This window comes from Podarcis pityusensis, assembly GCF_964106645.2.
Source record: "Podarcis pityusensis genome assembly, chromosome: 7".
Taxonomy (NCBI): Eukaryota; Metazoa; Chordata; class Lepidosauria; order Squamata; family Lacertidae; genus Podarcis; species Podarcis pityusensis.
Genome location: NC_138031.1, coordinates 3,222,538 through 3,245,691, shown reverse-complemented (window position 1 = coordinate 3,245,691; position 23,154 = coordinate 3,222,538). Strand labels below are relative to the sequence as shown.

The 23,154-nt window shown below is 44.4% G+C and overlaps 1 protein-coding gene and 1 long non-coding RNA gene across 5 annotated transcripts; both read left to right on the top strand.

Annotated features, from left to right (window-relative positions):
- Positions 1-32: 32 nt before the first annotated feature.
- EEF1D (eukaryotic translation elongation factor 1 delta) lies at positions 33-21,564 on the top strand. Of its 4 annotated transcripts, XM_081012618.1 has the most exons (10): positions 33-177; positions 1,764-3,028; positions 4,645-4,768; positions 8,955-9,026; positions 14,484-14,555; positions 15,723-15,822; positions 16,036-16,139; positions 17,470-17,739; positions 19,623-19,817; positions 21,286-21,564. In XM_081012618.1, exons 2-10 carry the CDS (start codon positions 1,764-1,766, stop codon positions 21,322-21,324), a joined length of 2,241 nt encoding a protein of 746 aa, XP_080868744.1. In that variant the 5' UTR covers positions 33-177; the 3' UTR covers positions 21,325-21,564. The 4 variants fall into 4 exon arrangements, with proteins under 4 accessions (XP_080868744.1, XP_080868746.1, XP_080868745.1 ...); XM_081012620.1 differs by lacking the exon at positions 8,955-9,026; XM_081012619.1 differs by lacking the exon at positions 14,484-14,555.
- Positions 9,033-14,124, top strand: LOC308480953. The gene is made up of 2 exons (XR_013988351.1): positions 9,033-11,978; positions 12,817-14,124. It is a non-coding gene; the product is annotated as an uncharacterized lncRNA (long non-coding RNA).
- Positions 21,565-23,154: the final 1,590 nt, after the last annotated feature.

Here is a 23,154-nt window from a genome sequence, read left to right as displayed (position 1 = left end):
CACAATGCCCTAGAGGTTTTACACAAAGGAGACTCCCTTGACCAAGTCCATACAGCTCCCAGCTTTTCAACATCTTGATATGAACTTTTTTTGAATGGGGTCAGGGCTGGACATTTAAGAAGTAAAATTTTCCATTTTTTTTTTTTAGAACGAGCATTCCATTTCAAGTCACCAATAGTAAGTAGGGAAATTTAAAAAATGCTTTTCAAGAAATAGAAAGCTCATTTTAAAAATAATCTTGTTTTTGGGGGTGTCCAGTTCTGATGTGTCTTTCAAGTTAATTCACTTATGCAAGAATTACACGTTCACAAAATTGTCCACAGTGATAGACCCAATATTTAATACTGTACCAAGAGCATAGATTTTAAACCACATGGTAAATTTCAAAAGTTTGGATTTCATTAATAGCATAAATATGGGCACAAATCACACCAATCACAGCTTTGAACCAAACTAAACCTCAGTAGGGCTTTCATGAGATGTAGATTGGATTATGACCATCAGCTGCACACTATGATATTCAAAATTTGAGGTCAGTTATTCCCTTTGGAGTTGTTGGACAGTTGCTACTGATTCATTTGTTCATATTCTAACATCCTCTTGCAAAAGGAGTATGGAGTCCTAAACAGTGCTCATTTACATTTTAATAACTGATGCTACTTGGATATATAGCAATGTGACTGATAACTTTGGTTTAGATAATAAGTTTTATCATTTGAGCCTCATGAATAAAAGATCATCCACAATGCGTATGTTGTTCCCAGCCTACAAATGAACAGTGAAATAGATTTGCTAATTTTGAGAGACTTGGCCAACATCTGTTGATCTGCTAGACAGTCTATGAACTTTGAAAAGCCGTGTGTTGGCTCTGGGAGGGCTAATATTGCCTAATCCACAAATTCCAATCCAAAATATGGCAATTACTTGATCTACTTTGCCTCTGCCATTGTGTGTGATGATGTCCTATGTGGTGGTACCTCGGTTTTTGAACGTAATCCATTCTGGAAGACTGTTCAACTTCCGAAACATTCAAAAACTGAAGCATGAATTTCTGGAAGCATTTACATTTGGAAAACTCAATACGGAAGCCGCGTGGCATATTTGGCTTCTGAAAAGCGTTTGAAAACCGAAGCAGTTAATTCTGGGGTTTTGGCGTTTGAAAGCTGAAACGTTCGACTTCCGAGACGTTAAAAAACTGAGGTACCACTGTATATTCCAGTGAACACGATGTGCACTGGAAGACAGAGGGTGCAAACCAGATCATTTCATTGCTCTTACTGGTTCTTGTCTGCATCCCAAGATACAGAACTAAATTTATGCTGCATCAAATAAATCTACTTTTTGCCCCATTGTGTAACAACAAAACAATTTTGGCATATGAAATGTAGTTTGGGGAGACAGAGCCTTCTAGAGCAGCTTATTTTGAGCAGCTTTGAAAATTGAGTAATTCAAGCTGTGAATAGAGCACAAAACTCTTGCGCACTCAAAACGCCATTGGGTTATATCCGGCTGTGTTTTACTCAGGAGTCAACTAACTGAAATCAATTGATCCAAGCCAGTCATGTCCAATAATTTCAGTGGATCAACTCTTGAGTATGACTAGCATTGGATTTTAACTAGGGCTCTGCATATATGTAGGTAGTAGATTCTGAGGTCTTGAAATGAATAGAACCTAACTGCATGCCGTTAGTATGTCTTAGGTTTTTTCCCCCTGCAACTATATTGCTGTGCTTGTTTCTTAATGCTGCCTCCCCGTTTGGAAGATGAGGACAAGGAAGCTGCTTTATCCAGCGGAAAAAGTCTGGGTGGACAAGCACAAGTATGACGAGGCAGAGAGGCTCCACTATGAGAGGGAAGCAACCTTAGCAGCTTCTGCTGCCGGGGCCTGTCAAGAGGTGGTGGCGGTGAACGGCTTCTGCCATGAGGAGGACCCTGTGGAAGAAGAAGTGAAGGGAAACCTGTGGAGGGCAGGAAGCAGGAAGAAGCAAAAGAAAAGGAAGTGCTCCCCCAAACGCAAGCCTTTAGACCCCAAAGTGGACTTTGTCCTGGCCGGGTTACTGGCTGACCGTGTCTGGTTTGACAAACCTCTCTTTGACCGGGCAGAAACAGCTTACAGGAAGAAGCTTGCCGAAATGTTGTTGCAGGAGGCTTCTGAGGGGCTCCCGGCTGCTGAGCAGTCTGCGCTGGTGCCCTGGTCAGAGGCAGAGGCAGAGGTCTTCCAAGGTGATACGAGGCCACAGAGAAACCTGGCTGCCTTGCACTGTGCCCATGGCAGCCTGATGGCCTGCCACCACATCATCCAGGATGTTTGGGTTAACAAGTTCAACTTTGACGACGCTGAGAAGCTGTTTGTCGAAAAATCCCAGTTGGTGGCTCTACCACAGACCCTGGACCTCCCATCCACGCCATTGCACAGCAGTAGTGGACTAACACCAGATGAAGGCTATGTGACTGCACTGCCTACTCCTTCAACACCAGCCCAGCCTGCGGATGTCATTGTGGATACCGGTGCGTCCCCAAATCTGCCTGATACTTTGATCCAGCCGGTGAACGGCAAGCCTCAGGTGTCGAGTTTGCAGGCGCTGATCTCGGAGGTGTGGCTGGAAAAGCCTATCTACGATGACGCAGAGAGATGCTTTTACACAAACATGTTTGACGGGCACCCTCCGGGAAAGGTGAGGTTGCAGGAGTGTGGGCGCCCAGAGTCTTCCAAGAGGAGCCGGAAGGACAAAAAGGGCCGTAGCACAGGGAAGCAGGCAGCAGCAGGCAAGAGGGGCAACAACAACATCTCTGCAACGGCACCTCCAGATTCTGCACTCTCACCAGCCACTTGGTATTTCATGCACAAGGACAGCGAGTCTGCGTGGCTCAGCAAACCCACCTACGACAGTGCTGAGGCGCAGTACTACATCTCCAAAGCCTCAAAGCTGGCAAGCAAGCAGGAGAGCGCCGGAGTGCCCGAAACGATGTTAGCAAAGCCATCGCAGCCAGCTGCTCTCGCTTCAAGCGCACCAGAGTCTCATGCTAAGTAGGAAACGCTTGTTCTGGGGTAACATTCCCAAACCTAATGGGCCAAGATAGTGTGGAAAAGCTTCTGTATGTAAAACATTGAAATGTGTTGTGTCCCACTGTAGAAAGATGTAAGCGAGCCATAATAGGTTAGAAGGAGGAAGGGAATGGTTTTATGATTTGTCCTCCTCAATTGCTGGTAGTGCTGCTCTGTACTATTTAAGCTTATAAATTATTCCCATTACTTTTGCAGAGCCTGTTAACTTGTTCAGGGGAGGCATCTGAAATAGGATTTACTATCTCTGTGTTGTTATTACTTTTAGGGGATTAGTACCCTGCTGCTCATGCAAAAACCTCCCAACTGACATGCATCAGAAGAGCAATTTGCTTGAGTATATATATGTAGAGCATTAAGACGTTCTACATAATTTTATATACACAGGTCACATCTATTTCTCATGTGCCTAATTTGTGGGAGCTCTTGCTTTTGTCAGATATGGAAAAGCTTTTTTAAAAATATGACCTTCCCAGATACTGTCTCAAACCCTGGCCGTATTAAGCTGGAACTATACCCTAAAGTGCTTCTTAGCAAAGAATTGTTGTCACTTGAAGGTATGCTGAGTGGTGACTATGGCTTTGGTGGTTTTGGACTGATCTGGAAAGGTTTGGAACATTTATGTGAATGGAATGAACCAAACAGATACCTCTGAAAGGTGCTTCTTTTTGTTGGCTCTGCGTTTCCCTGCAGTTTGTTTCCTGTCAGGTTCTCCCCTTTCCCTCTTCACTTAAAATCTTCTATCCTTTGATCCTTTTCTGTGTCACCCTGCCCAATAGCAACCATGTAGTCTCTCCTGCCATGCAGTGAACCTCCCTTAGTTTTGAATTCCACTGCCACATGCAAAATTCTCACCTCTGTTTATGAAAGCCCCTATTTCCCATCTAGACACCATTTTAATGTTATGCTTCTCTTTTGGCCAGTTTACCAAACCACTGTGTACTAGAAGGAAGGCCTCCACAAAAGGGATGGGATGTTTTGCTCTTTAGTAAACTTTGCCCTGGTGCTTGGCTTTGCATTATTTTAAGCAGGTCTATGCTGTGTCCATTGGTGGACGTTGGTTAATGTGGCTCCATAACACTCCCTCTTTTTTTGCCCATAAGAGTTGAAGTGCTACTTAAAATCATTTACCTAGAATCATTTTGGTGGCTTATTCAGGTGTCCATAAAGCTGGTGTCATAGCTACCCTCCTGTCTGGGCAAAGGAACTCTGCCTAGCCCTCCTAGAAAGGCAATGTCAGGAAAAGGTTGTTTGAACATGAGCATATTGAGAAAAAATATTCTTAGCTGTTGGTTGGACTGTGTGGATTTTCACGTGTCTTGTCTCAGGGTAGTTGAACTGGTTTTTTTAAAGAATGCTTGCTTATCTTGCAATGTCAAAAGGACTGAACAGGCAACCAAGTGACAGAGCAGTAGGTTCCTAATTGGTCCCATTTACACAAGCCTTCCCATCTCGGGTAGGGAAGATCAGTGGGATGTGGCCCAGTGGGATGGAAGAGGGAGATGATGTTTGACTAAGTTGGCCCTAACCGTTGACCTGAAATATTTCTAGGTATTTATTTAGTCTCCCCCTCTTTTCAGAAACATGGCCGCCAGCTTCCTCATGCATGAAAAGATCTGGTTTGACAAGTTCAAATACGATGATGCTGAGAAGAGATACTATGAACAGAAGAACGGTCCAGCTGCTAGCCCCTCCTGCCACCAGGTAAGATGCAAATACTGTCCAGGGGAAACAGGCAGCTTGCATGGCGCAATCCTTCTGGAGCAGGTAGCAATATGGTGGGGGCTCTCTTCATACCTCTATGAAGTCATTTCCATTAACAATCTCACCACCTACTGAACACCAGATGAGCTTTGCTAGCCTTTGCCTAGCCTCCTGCTAATCAGATGTCTGTGGGAAGCCACCTCCTGCTAGTTCCTGACCACCACCAAGTAACTGATATATTGCTTGGTACCTGTAGGAGCTACGAAACAATATCCTATGTAGAGTACCTCTCACATTATTCTTGGAGCACCAGACATCTTAAAATTCTCTTCCTGCCTATCATCTCCTTGTCAAGTACTGGGCTTTTGCCTTTGGTTGCAGAACAATCGCCCTGCTCCCCCCCCCCCCCACTCTATGGTAAAAGGGAATCCAAAACATGTTATTTCCCAATGGGATGCACTGCTGTGAGAGAGCAAGTTCTCCTTTCCCTGGTGCGTTTCCAGGGAAGAAGAGCTCCTCAGCTACTGTACAGGTGCTGTAGTTTGAGTACTACAAGAGGTAGTGATTGCCAAGCAGGTAATTTCCAGCTTAGCTCCATTCCACATTCATTACCCCTTGCCCCTCGAGCCTTGCATTCTTTGCACTTCTAAATGTTTGTCCTTGAGAGTGCTGGCTAGGGTAGAACAATGTGCATTAAAATAAACTTTTGAGCTATTTGAAAAGGAAAATGAAGCCATATTAGCTGCATTCGGGTGCAGTGCTAAAGTATGACTTAACTATATGAGGCCTCACCATGGTGAGGTTTGGTCTCGCATGTTCTCCTTCTCTTCCCACTTCCTTTGTGTGCAAGGGGAGAAAACTTTACTCTTCCAGTTGTGCTTTGTGACAAAGCACAATTCTCTCCTTCCCCCGCCCCCAAATATATGCAACTGGTTTGTCCAAATGGTGTCAAACCAGGATCTGATCGTGGTTTGATGATCCTAGTTTAACCATCTGTAGTTTGTTACAAAGAGAAAACGGATTTCCTCTTTTGTAGGTGAAGGGCTGGAAAGGCCTGTTATGACACATTCCCATATTGCTAAACCAGGGAGGGGGGACATTTTTGGCCTGGTGGCCCAGATCTACAATTCTCTTTTGTGCACCCAGACTAAACAGGACTGAACACTCCGCACATCAGCTGGTGAGAGGGGAATGGAATCCTGCTGTGCCTGTCTGCCCCATACCTGATGTCACATAGGATGTTTGGTGTGGGGCAGGTGAGTGTGATTGCAGGAAAATGATCTTGCAGGCCAAATGGGGAGGCCTGGTGGTCTAGATTTGGCCTGTGGACCAGAGGTTTCCCACTCCCGTGCTAAACTATGCTTTAGTGTTCCATCTGAATGCAGCCGCTGACTGATTTAAGCTGTTTCCCAATAATCCAGGTTACTCTGAAAGGACAGAGTAGGAACAGCATTGCCTCCTTGGCCTTGAATAATGGAGATGAGAGGCAGGATTCAGTAGTGTTGATAAGGTTTTCTAGGCTGCAAGAAAACAGCTGTATAGCAGGGAGCAAAGTTTTGTGACTATGAACAGGTTCCATAGAGGTTGCTGTTGACTCTGTTATAGAAGATGGCTTGTAAGGAAGGGAGAAGGTGCAGGAAATTCTTACATGTTCTTTCTTACGAATGTTTGCCGGCTGTTATGAACAGCATTTGTTGGACACCGGCATACTCCCCTCTTCCTCACAACCTGCAACTTCTTTTATCTGTGGAAGCTCTTCTAAAACCCACTATGTCTGTACATGCAAGACATTTCCCCTCTCTTTTCTTGCCAGTTTATATAGGCCCCTCCCTAAGGGTAATAGAAAAGTTTATATAGACCCCTCCCTAAGGGTAATAGAGTGAAAGTCTCCAGATTAGACCAAAACGAAATTAAAGTTCTGACTCGGCAGCAGCACAAAGACTTGTAGCGGTGTCAACTGAATTTCTGCAAATTTGTCCAGGTTAAGGTGGAAACCCTTAATGTAGTGGCTGGGCCCCCACAAATATGTAAAAATGCAAAACTGAAAGATGGTTGAAATCTGCAGGGCTTTTTAAAAATAATTGCCTGGATGGTAGATGCTGTACCTGTTCGGCTACAGTTGTGCTGCCTTCAGTAGTTACATGATTGTAGGATCTAGAAATGCTCACCTGTGAGCAATTGTGCACATGGTACAAGCTCTCATAGGGGCAGGCTGTGAGTGAAGCAGAGGGCTCTCTTTTCTCTGGTAAGCAGGAGATCAAGTGAAGTTTGCCTCATATCCAGAAGCATCAGCTTCTAAGTATTCAGTCTCCCAGGGCTTATTCTCCAAGCTGCTTTGTTAGTTAGTAAGGAACTTGAAGCAAATGAGACTGACATTCATTAGGGCAATGAAATTGATAAGCGTCTTCTTTACATCTTGAGAGCATGACAGTGTGATGGCCTATACTTGTCTAATAAAGATTTGGCGAAGTAAGTAGAGAACATGACAGTTTAGAAGGATGGCTCTTGCCAGGAAGGATTAGACTGGTGCTTTCCAGGGCCCTGTTTTCTTTTGGGGGTTTTTTAACACATCAGGGGCTGCCTGGCAGTGTATGCCACAAGAGAGACTGAAGTGTGCCTTCAGTTTTCACCATTCCAAACACGGATTCTTTGACGCAGCTTGCACTATCACTAGTCACAGGGGAATCCTAGAACACCCAACATTGGCCAGAAAGTTCTTTCCCATCCCTGAACCCTAACTGAATGGACAGAAAACAGCATAGACTTGGCTGTCCCACAGTTCTAAAGAACTGGTTGAGAAACTGCACATCTTCCTGCCTTGCAAATAACTTGACAGTTATTTGATTCTCTGATTCTGTTTTTTTGGGTATAAGACTGAAGTGTGTGTCCAATTCTTTTTGTTTAAACCTGTGCCACAGGTGTCAAAGGTTTGGGAAAACGCTAATGTAGGATCTGACGCATACTAATCTCAGCTTAGTTTGTATGGAGGGCTTCAGATGCATGGCCTAGGCAGCGTGATTGCCACCATTAGAACAGCACAGCTTTCATGATTTAACAGCAGTTGTTATGCCAGAAGATACAGTCTAGATTAAAGTTAAACCCATCATCAGGTCAGCATGAGGAAACTTATGTTCAAGGCTGTGATGTGTAGATTGGAATACCCCACACAGAATTTGGTATCCTGAAAAAATTCACCTAAAAAGTTTCAAGTCACAGTGGTTGAGAGGTGCTTGCTAACACATGACCTGGAGAAAACCTCAGATGAGAGGGGATCTGGTTTGCCAGCAGCTGTGGCATCAGTGCTTGGCCCAACTCTGCCCCCCATCTCATGGCTTCCTTATCATGTTATACATCTAGCCCAGGTATGCTTGCCATCTCCACCATGTTTCCAATTCTGTCAGCATCATTCTTGATGTGGTTGGGGAGATGCCAGGTTTTTTGAAAGCCTGGCGCTTAAGAGCAGAATCTTGTTCAAAACCAAGTATATTCAAATTTCATAATCTAGGTCAGTGTTTCTCAAACTTGGGTCTCCAGCAGTTGTTGGACTACAACTCCCATCAACCCTGACCACTGGTCCTGCAAGCTAGGGATCATGGGAGTTGTAGCTCAACAACTGCTGGAGACCCAAGTTTGAGAAACACTGATCTAGACCAAAGAATGCAAGTCTCAGTTCAGGATATGCAACTGCCCTGCCTTTGATGTAAGAAATTTATTGTGTCTATAAACCCACTCTATTTGCATAGGGTGGGTAGCAGCAGTATAAAAAAACACTTTTGTCAATTCAAAGTCTGCATGTGCACTTTCTATGGGGAATAGGGTCACTGACCCAGATACTGACTTGGGTATGGCTGTGTCATGATAGCTACACCCGCTTCTCTGATGCAAAAGTTGGTGGGAAGTTGGAGCGTCCCGGTGGCTTCTGCCTGGATCCTATCCTGCAGCTATTCCAGAAGACAGTCTGGCTATATAGCTGCTGACAACATAGTTGTTTCATTCCGTGGATGGATTTTTACGCTCACTAATTTTTTTCAATGGCTGACTGCTCTCGTACACAGTAAAAACACTTTCCCTTCTTTCATGTGATCCACCCTCAGTAATTTCGCCTGTATCTGTTTGTGCCTTTTAAAAAAGAACAAAAAAACCAAACAAAAAACCAAACACTTGGTTCTTTCTGCACTGTTTGCAGGAGAACGGAGCCAGCACGATCCTACGCGACATTGCCAGAGCCAGGGAGAATATCCAGAAGTCGCTGGCCGGAGTGAGTACCTGGGCGCTCTCTCACCAGCTGGCTAACTGCATTCATTTTTCCTAGCTATGGCATATCTCACAGATATAACTCCCCCTGCTCCTACTGTGATTGATTCCCCCCCCCCCCGAGCCTGTGCGTGTGTCGCTTTTCTTACCATAAGTCAGAGGGGATGGATGAGGTGGAATGAGCTCTGTCATATCATAGCATCCTATTTGTGACATAATCCTGCTTGCTCTAGCCAGATTGCATCTGCAGACTAACCCAAAGTGGAATTGCGATGTGGCATTCCATCAGCTCATGATTCAGAACCAGAGCATGCGCTTGGCAGCAGTCATAGGTTTTGCTAGGTTGCCATATCAGACGGCAGGTTGCAGCCTTGAATGCAGCCTTGTGATATGTGCTCGTATGTCAGTTCTACTCTAGCTTCTTGACATACATTGGTGGTTGGGAGCTTATAACTTGGGGGGTAATTCAAGCATGCATTCCCCCCCCCCCCCATCTGATCTGGCAAAATAAATTGCATGCAACTTCCTCTGTTTCTGTTCTTTGCGGGCTTAGCAATTGCTTAGCGTCACACTAACGTAGCACTTCAGGGACAGCAGTTGACCTGTCAGCAGGGGCATTTGTGAGCTGAACAGTGAATTTCTTGATCCAGTTTCCGTTAAGATATATACAGAGAAATTGCATTTGCACATTCTGCCTCCGGTGAGCTGGTTTGGCTGTGAATTTTAACTCTGAATGCTGCTGCAGTAGCTTAGCCTGGGTTCACCTAAACAAAGGCAGTTGACTTTCTTTAGCAATCACATTGCTGTTCCTCCTGAGGAGCTTGGAGTCATTTGCACAGGTTCCCAGGCTCTCCAAATTCCTTAGCTTCAGCAATAGAACTGGATCGTATGCAGTTTGGATCAGGAACACAAACTTCAATTTGGTGTTTAGTGGGCATGTCCTCTATAGTTTCCCATAAAGAGAATCTTGTTCAGTAAAGCAGGCAAACAATATCCCAGATTCTTCCCCAGGTGATTTTTTTTAAAGAAAGTAGCCCTCACCCACATTCTTAGATGCATGCAAAGTAAAGCCCCCATTTCAGCTCCTGAGTGAGAACAGGAGTTGTTTTTAGGAGCGGCTGTTGAACTGAAGTAACTGTCCGTGTTAACTGTGACCTTGGCTATGGAGCATAGCTAGAGTGCATAGTGTAGATTTACAGTTTCCAGAAAATTTGAAGCCATAGTGGGAGGCGGAACTGTAGTTCTGCCCCCTCCCCCTGGAAATTTTTGTGCAAAATAATGTATTGCATATTAAACCAAAATTTACTTTGCTGCTTTAAGTACATAAAATGCATCATCTATAACTCAGCATAAGAGTTTGCCCCCCAGATTTCCAATCTTTGTTGGGAAAATGAAAAAAGCCCTCATAGGTGGACAGAAAAAGCTCCTCTTTCCCTTTGTATATATATTTTTCTGAGCCTCGTTGACTCTAGCGCTTCTTAATGCTGCCCTCTGCTGACATTAGGATATGTCTTCTGTTTTTAGCTTGTGTATCTTAAAAAAGATTAGATTTTTCTGAAGAAGCCAGAAAATCTTATTTGCAGGAGAGGGCATATAGTAAAGCAGTCGTCGGTAGCCCTGTGTGGCATGCGTCTGCTTTCTATTAGCCACAGCAAATTGAGAAAATGAAGCTGTACTGCCTGGGGCTGATGGAAGTTGTAGTCCAAAATAAGCGAATAGCTTCAGGTTAAGAGAGGCTGCAGCAGAGGAGTGAGCTGAAGTGACTCATGAGTGTTTGAAGCAGAAGAATGTGGGGTTTGGGGTGCTGAGAGAAGATCATTCACTTTCAAGAACACACCTTGGAGACTTACAAAAAAGACAAAAGAAATTTGCCTCATCTTCTTGCATTTAGCCGGGAACTTTCATTCATTTGCATGGCTTCCTTTTGAAAACAAAAGGGCATTTTTCTTGCTTGATTTCATGCTTGCATTAACAATTAATCTTGGGTGTGTTAATTTGAGCCAGTGAAGGGTTTTATTTATTGACTGAATTTGCATCCTGCCCTTCCTGCCGAAGGAGCCCAGGGCAGTTTTGACTTTGAATTATGCCTGGATGGCTCTGGATAACACTTGGTTGCTTGGCAAGTAGACGTGCGGCATAAGCAGAATAAAAAAGCCATTTGCGTCAAGACGCAGCACCTCTTTCCATTTTGCATTTGCATGGTCTCTCTGTTTCAAATAACGGCTATTTTTTGCTTTGTTCTGTTCAGCTGCAGCACTTCTTATTTTCTGCATGTGTGGCGTATTAAATGGGTACGTGTCTTAAGTTGATGAACAGGTAGGGGTCCCTCACAGTGGGTTTGATTTGACACTCTTTGACATCACATGGCTGAAGCAGAGAAGAGAGAACAAAACGTGACTCCCTTGGGCAGGCATAGGCAAACTCGGCCCTACAGATGTTTTGGGGCTACAATTCCCATCATCCCTGACCGCTGGTCCTGTTAGCTAGGGATCATGGGAGTTGTAGTCCCAAAACATCTGGCGGGCCGGGTTTGCCTATGCCTGCCCTTGGGCATCTTCTTGCCTGTTTCCATGCCTCTTAAATTCAGCCCCAAACTACCGGTATGTGTACTGGATTCAGTACTCTTAAAACTTGGATAGTAAGACAGCCTTTTATTTAACAACTTGCCTGGTGCGTATAGCGGGTTAGGAGTCCCACACAGGTGAGTGAGTAAGCTGGTGCAGAAGGAATGGATCTCTCCATTCTGCTTGGTTTCCATGCCAACTGCAGAAAACGAAGGGGAACTCTCCCCCTTCTCTCTGTCTTCCCTCCACTGGCTTGTTTGGGAGGGGGCAGTATTCATTCTCTCTCTCCCCCCCCCCCTCTTTCGCCCTCTAACCATCTTCTATTTCTACAGTGATTCACTGCAGCCAGCATGGAGACACAAATTGCTAGCCCCTTAGGCTAATAAAAAAAGGTTCAGGCTAGTTCAGGCTCATTTTTATTTGCAATATTTTACTCTGTCTCATCATTGCATAGTGAAACCAGGGCAGGCAATAGTCAAAATGTAAAATTCTAAAACAGTTTCCAGTTACAAAGTTAGGAAGCAGGAACAAACAAAGTTAGGAAGCAGCCTGTGGGTCCCCAGATGATGTTGGACTACAACTCCCATCATCCCTGAGTTCTGGCCTTGCTAGGGGTGATGGGAGTTGTAGTTCAACAACATCTGGGGACCCACAGGTTGAGAAAGGCTGGATAAACAGTCTTGTCCAGGCACCAGAGGAGTCCCATAAAAGCCTGCTGGCAAGTATGTGTGTTAATCTGGCGGTGAAAGATCTTCAGTAGATCATTTCAGCCCTAATCCCTGGCCTTAACCCGGGCTGAAGTGGGTCAAGATAACTGGTCTAGGCAGTGCTATTTTTCTGGAAAAAAAGGTGCCAGAACTCACCATGAACACCTCCCTCATTCTCTTAGAATGGCAATGACGCCCACCGGAGAGATGCTGGAACTAAGCGAGTTCCGGCTGGAAAAAAAGCCCTCGGTCTAGGAGATAACTTTGGTCTTAATTGCATTTGGTAGAATTCAAGATCTGAAACAATTAGTCATTCCTGCTTTAAAAAAAATCATTTGGTAATTGTAGGTCCTTTAGCTCATTAAAAGCTTTTAAAGCTGTGGGGTTCCTTTTAAAGCATTTGTTTGGAAGATTTATAGACCACTAAATATTTGACAATTTTAAAAAGGATTTCCCATCCTGTTTCTTTTGCATTTCCTTGTTAAAAACTTGGAATGGCAGCTTGAACTAATCTCTATTGTAGGCTTTGGAAGCCAGGCCACTACCAAATGCGGAGGGCACCAGATTGACCAAGCTGCTCTGTTAAAATTGCCCGGATCAGTACTGTCAGCTTCTTCAGGGGAAGAGAAAGGGATTTGTGGTGGTGGTTTGTGAGCACAGCGTAAGAGTTTTGTGGGTGTGTTTTTCTTTGTTATGCATTTGATTTCTCTGGCTGCTGTAACACTCTTATTTTTAAAGCAATTTGCCATTCCTCCCCTGCTTATTAAAGGGAAGGACTGATTATCCTGATGGGCTTCCAGAACTTGTTTTTCCACAACTTGTTCTCTGAATTGATTTAATTGTGTTGTCTCAAACGTTCCAGCTACAGGACAGCAAGCTTCCTAAGTGGGTTTTTTAGAGGAATAAACAAATTATGGTGACTTGGGCCTAGTGCTAAGTGTAACATGAACTCATTTTGATTAGGAGGGTCAGTTACAGCATGTTTAAAAATAAAAAAATAACCAGGCTACAAATGGAGCTGATGATCAATTTATTTTAATAATTCAAGGAATGGCAGATACAAAATGCAGAGCTATGACAGTACTAAGAGATGGAGAGGCAAGTTGCAAGGCAAAACTGGATTAAAAAAAACACTGCAACCGAACCACAAATAAAAATTTAATGCCGAAAAGAGAGGACATTTTCATTTGGGAAATAGAAAGCTGCCATATATCAAGTCAGAACATTGTTCCATCCTGACAGCAGCTCTCCAGGATTTCAGATAGGAGACATTCCCAGTCCTATCTGGAGTTGTGAGAGGTTGAACCTGGAACCTTCTGCATTTAAAGCATGTATTCTACCACTGACCTTTGGCCCTTCACCATTGTCATAATGTGCAACATCTGACAAAGGTAGGAGGAGTTGTGGCGTACATGGAGATGGTGCCAGTGGTGCAAAATTTAAGAATCATTCTAGGAATCTATGGTATAAACAGGTTGTGAAAACAGTCACTTGCAAATGTGACTACATGCTGCTCACCTCAGACTCCAAATCACGTATGAATAAGTTATACAGCATCATTCCCCATAAATAACCTCTGGGGATTTCCCCATCACCATTTCTCCCTCCATCACAAGAATTCTCCACCTACTTCCACTTTCAGTTTCTGGACTAGTTCTCTTACCTCCTGGCTGAGGTTACCTAGGGACATTTAATGAGGGACTTAAAATGTATATGGATTGTTTTCACGTGTTTGTGTCTGAAATAATCCTGGCTGTTCCGCTAAGCCTAATGGCATTCCAGTTGCCGTGTCTATGGCTAAATTGCAAGTTGCCTTAACTGTTTAACACAGAACTTTCTCTGCTAAGCTATTTCTGCCATTTCCATGTCGGGACAAGTTGACAGTGTGAGCAGCTTGTTTTGGGCTGGATTGGTAGGATTTGCTATCTCTGGTTAGGCAAACAAGACCAAATCTGTGCCCTGACCTTAGTTGAAAAGAACAGAACTTTGAAGCTTAAACTCATTTTTAAAAATGCGCCCCAGGTTACTGTCTTACTCTCAGAATATTGATTTTACTTAACTTTTCTTACCTAGGCATGTTTTCCTGCATATGGGTTTGACTGCTCTGCTTAGCTGCCCACATCTGCATGAGTGGCCAGAGTGAACCGTGTATTTTTTTTTTTTACCATAAAATACTCTTGCCCTTTCCAGCTCAAGACAGTTTTGCAAAACCCCCACGAAGCCCCTCCAGCACGTCGCAAGAAGCAGTCAGGTCGCGCGACTGTAAGTCGCTTTTGGGGGCGGGGGGAGCACAACAACCTGTTTGTTTGTCTGCCAGGGTCAGCCCTTGCTCCTGCGTAAGGCCCTTCCTCTGCCTCTTCCCCATTCTGTCATCGTGCTGCTTTGCAAATTCAGTGCCGTTTAATGGTCTAGTTATACATAGTTTTGCTTGTGGAAAATATCCACACAGTTATGTTCAGTAATCCTTCAGGAATGGCTTCTCAAGTAGGGAAAGAAACCTATATTCTAATTTTTAAATTAAATCTACCGGTAGTTTTTAAAAACATCTATACTACTTAAGCAGCAGAATAACTGAAAATAGTATTCCCTAGCCCACCTTTCTAGAACCCTTAGCTATAAGCTGCCATAGTTGTGATTAGATCCCAGTCATAAGATTCTCTGGTGCAAGGAACTAGCTGAAGCTCTCACAAGAGGCTTGTACAAACCCCCTATGATTTCTGATGCTTGTCTGTTGCTTATTCGATGTTCCAGTTTGCTTTTGAAACTCCCTGTTTCAAACACAGTTTTCCTTGCAGAGTGGAGGACTGCTGTTTAGGACAGGAAAGTGCCTCGAGTCCTTTTAGGCTCACGGCGCCTTGGATCCTGGCCAAGTTCTCTTGAGAAGAACTGAAGCCATCTCTCCCAGTCTTGTTAAAAAAATAAAACTGGTCTCCCATCCCTGAGTAGGATAGGTATTCACATTATTTGCCTTGCATGATGGTGTGATCTTAAGAACAGAATACTGATCATGTTTGGCCGGGTTACCTCCCCCTTAAAAAGAGGTGCATGCCATACACATATCCCCCCTTTTGAGCCATTCATACACATGCCATGCAAATATTATCGTACTTAAGATATTAGGAGTTACCGCATAGCAGGGACTATTTGACAGCTATGTTTTGTTTTGAATTACCTAAAAGCCCCACAGGAGCACATATTCAGGAGTTGAGGAACTGTGTACACCACAGTTTCCATCATGGGGCTCAGGCCATGTGCTATTTGTCTTGCACCTTCTGTGTGAAAAAGCTTGTCCCTGTTGCTGTCTTCACAGCTTCCCCCATCCATTTCTCTCCTGTCACTATGGCTCTGTTATGATAGAGCGTCTCTCTTGTCTGATGTGTCGGCAACCGACAGCCTCACCCTTCTCCATACTGTCTGTCTCTTTTTCAGAGTGTGAGCAGCACCTCTGCAGCAGGACCGGCTGGGGACCAAAGTGAGCTGGTCACCAGGATCGCGACCCTGGAGGCAGAGAATCAAAACCTTCGTTGTGGTGAGTGGTGAAACCAGATTATGACTTGCAACTGACGTGCCAGTAAAATCTTCACATTCTCTTGTTCAGAAGGAGGAGTCTGTGTGTTTTGACTTCTGTCAGCATTCTGCTGATGCTAATACAGTAACTGGCAGGAAGGAAAGCAAAGTGCTCCATGCTGTCAATTTTGATCCCATTCATTCAGTGTTCTCTATCCCTTCTCCCATTCTCTAGTGGTTACAGACCTTCAGCTTGCCATTTCCAGACTTGAGAACCGCCTGAGTCTTCTGGAAAAATCATCTACCTCTCATCACCCTTCACCGCCACCACCAACACAGGTAAAACCATTTCTAAAGGAACATGCCATCGTGTATTTCATCCAGTTGTGGACAGGAACACTATGGGGATTTTGGGGAGTGGCGGCAGTGGGGTTGGGGAAACCTCTGCAGGGTGTTTTTATTTAAGCCCCATGGAGAAGTACATAGTCTCAACCAGACCTTTGTGTGCTAGAAAGGTGGAACAAGTTCCTTATCTGTGGGGTAACATCATTTGTTTGTTTTTGGAGAGCTTTGTTGCAGGAGGAAATTGGCAATGGTGGGCATTTCATTTTCAGCTGTTAACATCCTTCTCATTAAGGAGTGCCAGGGTTTCCCAGAAAATGTGTTTTACTTTGAAAACTATTCCCTTAATCTGTGTGTGGAAGTGACTAAGTAAAAACTTTCATTTTAAGTGCACTGGCCTGGGCTGTGATAAGTTACTGTCCACATTAGAAGATCCCTGCTGAGTTATCCCAAAGACCCATTTCGTTCAGCAACCTCTTCTCATGGTTGCCAGCCAGGTGCCCATGGGAAACGCCCCCACAGGATCAGAACACAACAGCACTCTGGGGTGGAAAGCCCAAATGACAGCCCTCTCCCCATAATTGTCACGAATCACAATCCATTTTGGTGTTTCTACGCATCTTCATACGTTTCCGAGCACAATTCAAAGTGTTGGTGCTGACCTTTAAAGCCCTAAATGGCCTCGGTCCAGTATATCTGAAGGAACATCTCCACCCCCATCGTTCTGCCCGGACACTGAGGTCCAGCGCCGAGGGCCTTCTGCCGGTTCCCTCACTGCGAGAAGCCAAGTTACAGGGAACCAGGCAGAGGGCCTTCTCAGTAGTGGCACCTGCCCTGTGGAACGCCCTCCCACCAGATGTCAAAGAGAAAAACAACTACCTGACTTTTAGAAGACATCTGAAGGCAGCCCTGTTTAGGAAAGTTTTTAATGTTTAACAGACCACTGTATTTTAATACTTTGTTGGAAGCTGCCCAGGGTGGCTGGGGAAGCCCTGCCAGATGGGCGAGGTATAAATAATAATAATAATAATAATAATAATAATAATAATAATATATTATTATTATTATTATTATTATTATTATTATTATTATTACTACTTCCTTTCATTTCAATTGGGCTCCCTCAGGGTAACATGATGGATTGTGCCCCATGGGTCAAATTTGTGCTTGCTTATTGGCTGGCACCGAGAACCCACCCTCTCGCACGTCTCCCCTTCTTTTGCCTGTGACCAGAGTTCCCCCGCTCCTAGCGATTACCTCCCCTCCCTTTTGGCATTTGCTTTTCGCTTTCCCTTGATGCAAGATTTATTTTGGTGTCTCCTTGAAGCATGTCACTCCCATGAAGAAGGTGGAACCGCTGACCCATTTATCAAGGAAAGTTGAGCTGCCTTCTGCTTCGTCTACAAGGAAAGCAGAGTCTGCCGCGGCAGCTGCAGATGAGGACGATGACGACATCGACCTGTTTGGTAGTGACGAGGAGGAGGAAGACCAGGAAGCTGCCAGAGTTCGGGAAGAGCGGCTCAAGCAGTATGCAGAGAAGAAGTCCAAGAAACCTGGCCTGATTGCCAAGTCTTCCATCCTCTTGGATGTCAAGCCAGTAAGCTCCTTTTTTTACCCTTTTCCAGTGAGTCAGTGTCATGGGGATAACTTCAGGTGCTCCACTCAACTGGTAAAGTGTATCTTGTGTGAATTGGGTGTTCATAAAGAACTCTCCACCTTATTTTTTTTTTTTTAAATGATATTTATTAAAGTTTCACAAAGAAAGAATCACATCAACAAAAAAGAAAAATTCAAGAATAAAAAGAAAAATACACAATGCAAAATACAAAAAGAAAAAAGAAAAAACAGTTAAAAACAATTCCCTCTTTTCATCACTACTTTTACATTTACTTGTTTCCCGGACCTCCTCATACCTCCCTCTTTTGTATTCCAATTCAGTTTGTTAGTCCAGCAATTCCTTTCCCTCCTTTTTAATCCCAATCCTTAATCTTAACATAATATAACATTAAATTTTTACCTATTAAAAACCAATTTTTCCATTCTTTTAACCTTTTTAATCCTAATCCTTAATCTTGATATATTTATAACTTTAAAGCCTGTACAGCTAGAAGCCACTTAAATTCAATCCAACATTGAAAAAGAAAAAAAAGAACTCTCCACCTTAGCCCTGAAGCTCTGAGTGTGTTGTCTCTGCCCTTCTCTGTCTCTCACCCTGTCTCTGCAGTCTTCTGGGGTGCTGGAACAAATATGAGGAGAGCTATGAGCATTCCTTGTTCTCAGCACTTGATTGTGGATGCAGAGCTGAGTGTCCTGAAGTTTGGGCGAAACAAATGCGGAACTCTCAAGACTGATGTAGCGCTGCCTTGGAGTACTAGGCCGTGGTTAATGGGCGTTGCTTAATAGGGTTCCTAGTGTTTGCTGGTTTGGGCTTCTTGCCTAACTCCGAATTTGGCATCCCCTTAGACTTTTCGGACAAACTAAAAACGCCTGGCTTTGTATCAGATTCAGGGCACTTAGCTCACAAAATGCTTAATACCAAGCATAGGATGAATACGTAGCAAAAACTTAGTGCAGCAGTAATTGGGTTCTCAACTCTCTTTTGTCTTTCTGTGTAATGCTTAGAACCCGTGTCATGGGTATGTCAGATACTCAAATACAAAAATAGAGGAACCGCTAGACAGAAACATGCTGATATGAGGGGGTTTGTGTGTTGTAGTGGTTTCACTTTCAAATCCCAGTCACAAAACTTGTTACGACTTTGGGCTAGTCTCCATCTTTTGAGCTAACCAAACTCACAAGAAGGCAGGTGAGGATGAGAAGCGCGGGGCAAGATTGCCCTGTTTGCTGCCCTAAGATCCTTGGAGAAAAAGCAGGATCAAAATAGCACCCGGCATTTTTACAACCCGTTCCATCTGTTTTAGCATCAGGGTACCTCCACAAGGCGGAGTTGCATTCTACACTTTAGAAGGTACCAACACACGAAGTAATCTTGCTGTAGCATAACATATTGAAATGGCAACTATCTAATAATTTTTGCACTGCAAACCTCCCAAGTGAACCTTGCAGCCCAGTCATCACTGTACTCTCCATTGAATTTGCTTTGGGCTGGAACTTGATTGTACAATCTCTGTTGTTCATGGCAGACACTTGATTGGTGCATGTTTAAGGAAAGGTTTGGGGGTATGTTACATTTGGCAAAAAAGAGCTCTGTGGAGTGGCTTGAAGACAGGTGAAAGGGAAGATCTAAAGTTTCATAAAATTGCTAACTAGATTTTATTTCTCACCAATGCTGGTAAGCTAATCTACAGTTGTGTATGGCTTCTCCATTTCACATATTTACTTTTGGATAATCTCTGGGAAGTCTTTTATTCCTGCAAGCAACCTTGCACTGCCTTGTGTCAACTGTACCCTTGGCTCCTGCATTTTCCTTACTGATTGCGTTGCTAACTCCCATTTCCCCCTCTCCTTTCCCTCCTTCAGTGGGACGATGAGACAGACATGGCCAAGATGGAGGAATGTGTCAGATCTGTTCAGATGGATGGTCTGGTTTGGGGAGCCTCCAAACTGGTCCCAGTGGGTTATGGCATCAATAAACTCCAGATCCAGTGTGTGGTGGAAGATGACAAAGTTGGGACAGATATACTGGAGGAGGAGATCACCAAGTTTGAAGATTACGTAAGTTCCCACAGAGGACTATTTCTCTGGCCCAGTTGCCCAGCCCACGGTGATGTAATTCTGTACTGAAGAGATGGATGGCCATTTGTCATGGATGCTTTAGCTGAGATTCCTGCATTACAGGGGGGTTGGACTAGATGAGCCCTTGGGGTCCCTTCCAATTCTGTGATTCTGTGTCCAAATTGTGCAAGACTCTTAACAAGATCATATTGACCGTATTGGAGCTGATCCAAAACAGTGGGGAAGAGGTGGAATTTCATGAACATTCCAAGCTATTTTGGGGGGAGAGGGCTTTTGGGCTTTTGTTTTTTTTTTCCTGGGGGGGGGGGTGCTGCAGAAAGAAACACACACTGTCCTGGCATCCTGCTAATTCTTACTCCCAGATGCATTGAGTAACTAAGAATAATGCAAATTAAGCTTTTGGCAAGAGCTTTTGAGTCTCCTGAAAAGCCCATCTTTGTGCTAAAACTTTTAGAACATTCAGTTCATCCCCCGACTTTAAAAGCTTGTGTTGAGGCTGTTGGCAGTGCCAGAGGCTTATATTTGCACATTGAGCTTAGGCCTTGCTGCTGTGTTCTCTCAGGTCTTATACCTTGCTTCGTCCTGGGGGCAAGTCTGCCATGTTCACTTTGCCAACCTGGTATATACCCTTCATATGTTTCGGACTGATGGTGGCTGTGATCCAAAACATCTGGAGGGGACCATGTTGGTGGAAGTTGCACTGGTAATTGAGCATTTGCTTGCTAAGAGGTTATTGTCTTGTGTTCTCAAGGGTTTATGTACAGCAGGCATGCATCCCTGTGGGTTTTTAACCTTAACCTTAAAAACGCTGATGCAAAGCGTTTGACTGAGGCCTAGTGTAGTCACATTAGTAGAACTTGTACAAAACTTCTCACGGAAATTAGATAGACACAGGCAGACAGATTCTTTGGATTTGGATTTGATATCCCGCTTTATCACTACCCTAAGGAGTCTCAAAGCGACTCACAATCTCCCTTCCCTTCCTCCCCCACAACAAACACTCTGTGAGGTGAGTGAGACTGAGAGACTTCAAAGAAGTGTGACTAGCCCAAGGTCACCCAGCAGTTGCATGTGGAGGAGCGGGGAAGCGAACCCGGTTCACCAGATTACGAGTCCACCACTCTGAACCACGACACCACTCTGGCTCTCATTCTGTGTAGCTGCTTATGTACCAGAATGCGATCTGCATAGGTCACTGAAGCTGAGTCCCTCTTATACCAGCAGCTGTGCTTGAGAGTCCCATTATGTTTCCAAACCTTCAACACACATCACACCTTCTTAATTATCTTAATTATCATGAGGGTTAGGGTTTTCAAACGATCAGATTGCAGAGTCTGTGGTTTGCACACACAGCCCCTTCGCTTAGGCCAGTCTTGGGATTTATTTATTTTTGGCCTGACAGTGCAAAAATTCTTCTCACTTCGTTTTTCTCCCTTATGTCTTCCAGGTGCAGAGTGTTGACATAGCTGCTTTCAACAAGATCTAACCTTTACACTTTCTAAAGCTAATAAAAGGTCAAGAGTTGGAGAGCAGTGCTGTGTGAGGGCATCTTTCTTTTCTGTTGTAGGAGTTGCTGCTGATCAGAGGGCCTTTTTCAGCTCTCCTCCTCCAGGGTGCCTCTCTTGTTTTGGAGGTGGTTGAACTTAAATGTGCACTGCCTGGAGAGAAAGGCGTTGGTCCTGTTATGTTTCTTGTGCAAATAAAGTTCATTTCAGATGACCCTGTACTGAAGATGTTCCTGCAGCATTGTCCATGCACGCCTCCCCGGCCACATGGACAATAGCTGGGTAACGTAGGGGTAGTTTGCATTCTCTTGTTATAGAGGACACAGTTCTTTTGCTTCCGGATATAATGGAAATTTGCGGATTTAGTGTGTGCGAGTGCAACCACACACACACAAAATCAAATGCACAGAATAGGATGGGAGGTACCTGACAGCAGTTGTACATGTGAAAAGGATTTTGGAAATGGTAATAAGTTGCATGCTGAACATAAGTCTGCAGTTTGTGACTGCAAAAAATATATATAGTTCCAGGCTCTGCATTTTAAGAGGGATATAGACAAATTGGAGCCATTTCTCGGGGGTTGCTATGACAGTGGTCAGTGGGAGGGAAAATGAAACCTACAAGAAGGTTGAAGGAAGTGTTATCCAATATTAATGGGAAAGGTTCAAGCCTTAGGTCAGGCATAGGCAAACTTGGCCCTCCAGATGTTTTGGGACTACAACTCCCATCATCCCTGACCACTGGTCCTGTTAGCTAGGGAATGATGGGAGTTGATCTGGAGGGCGAGTTTGCCTATGCCTGCCTTAGGTATAAACATCGGTTAGTTCTTGAGCGAGAAGGAACATAAGTGCAAGGAGACAGATTGTCCAGAAGGGGGAGATCCTCCGTATGAGGTTAACAGTTGCACAAAATCCTCCTTAGGGTGGAGTTGAAACTGGAAAGGGAATGTTGGTCTGCACATCAAGGCAGCTCCCATGCTTTTCTACTGATTGGGAGAAGTTGGCTTGGGCTGTAGGTCCAGTTTACATGTCAGGCTAACTTACATGTCTGCACAACCTGCCCAAGTGGGGATGAGCAAAGTAACCCCACCAACCTCTTCTAATGCAGACAGTGGAAGAGCTGCAATGTCTTGGTTTCACAGTCCTGGCTGCCTGAACCAGGTATAATGGACATCTTCAGATATCTAAAGGGCTGTCATATGGAGGGTGGAGCAATCTTGTTTTCACCTGCTGCAGAAGGTAGGCCTCGATCCAGTGGATTAAGTTACAAGAAAGGAGATTCCAACCCAACTCTAAGGCAGAACTTTCTGACAGTAAGAGCAGTTTGACAGTGGAACAGATTCTCATGAGAGGGGTTGGACTCTCCTCCTCTGGACGTTTTCAAGCAGAGGTTGGATAGACATCTGTCATGAATTCTTTAATTGAGATTCCTGTATTGCAGGGGGTTGGACTAAATGACATCCCCCCGGGTCCCTTACAACTCTGTTTCTCTGACTTCTAAGAACTCCGAGCAGTTTCAAAACAAGCCAGCTTCAAACCAGGGGAGGGCACCGTTATGGAATCTGCCCCATACCCCTACCCTAAATTTCATGTTGCAATAGGCTAGTTTGCATTAAGGCATTGTGTGCTCTGCTGCCTTATTGGGGTGTTGGAGGGGAAGGCGCGCTCTTGTAAGGACTAAGCATGCATCCAAGGAAACGGGGGCAATTGGCAGGCCCCCAGCTGGCACCAGCCCTCCGGTCGGTGTGCTGAGCAAACTCCGGTCCTTGGTGCAGCATAAATCTGTGACACAGGCTTTAGAAGACACTGCAC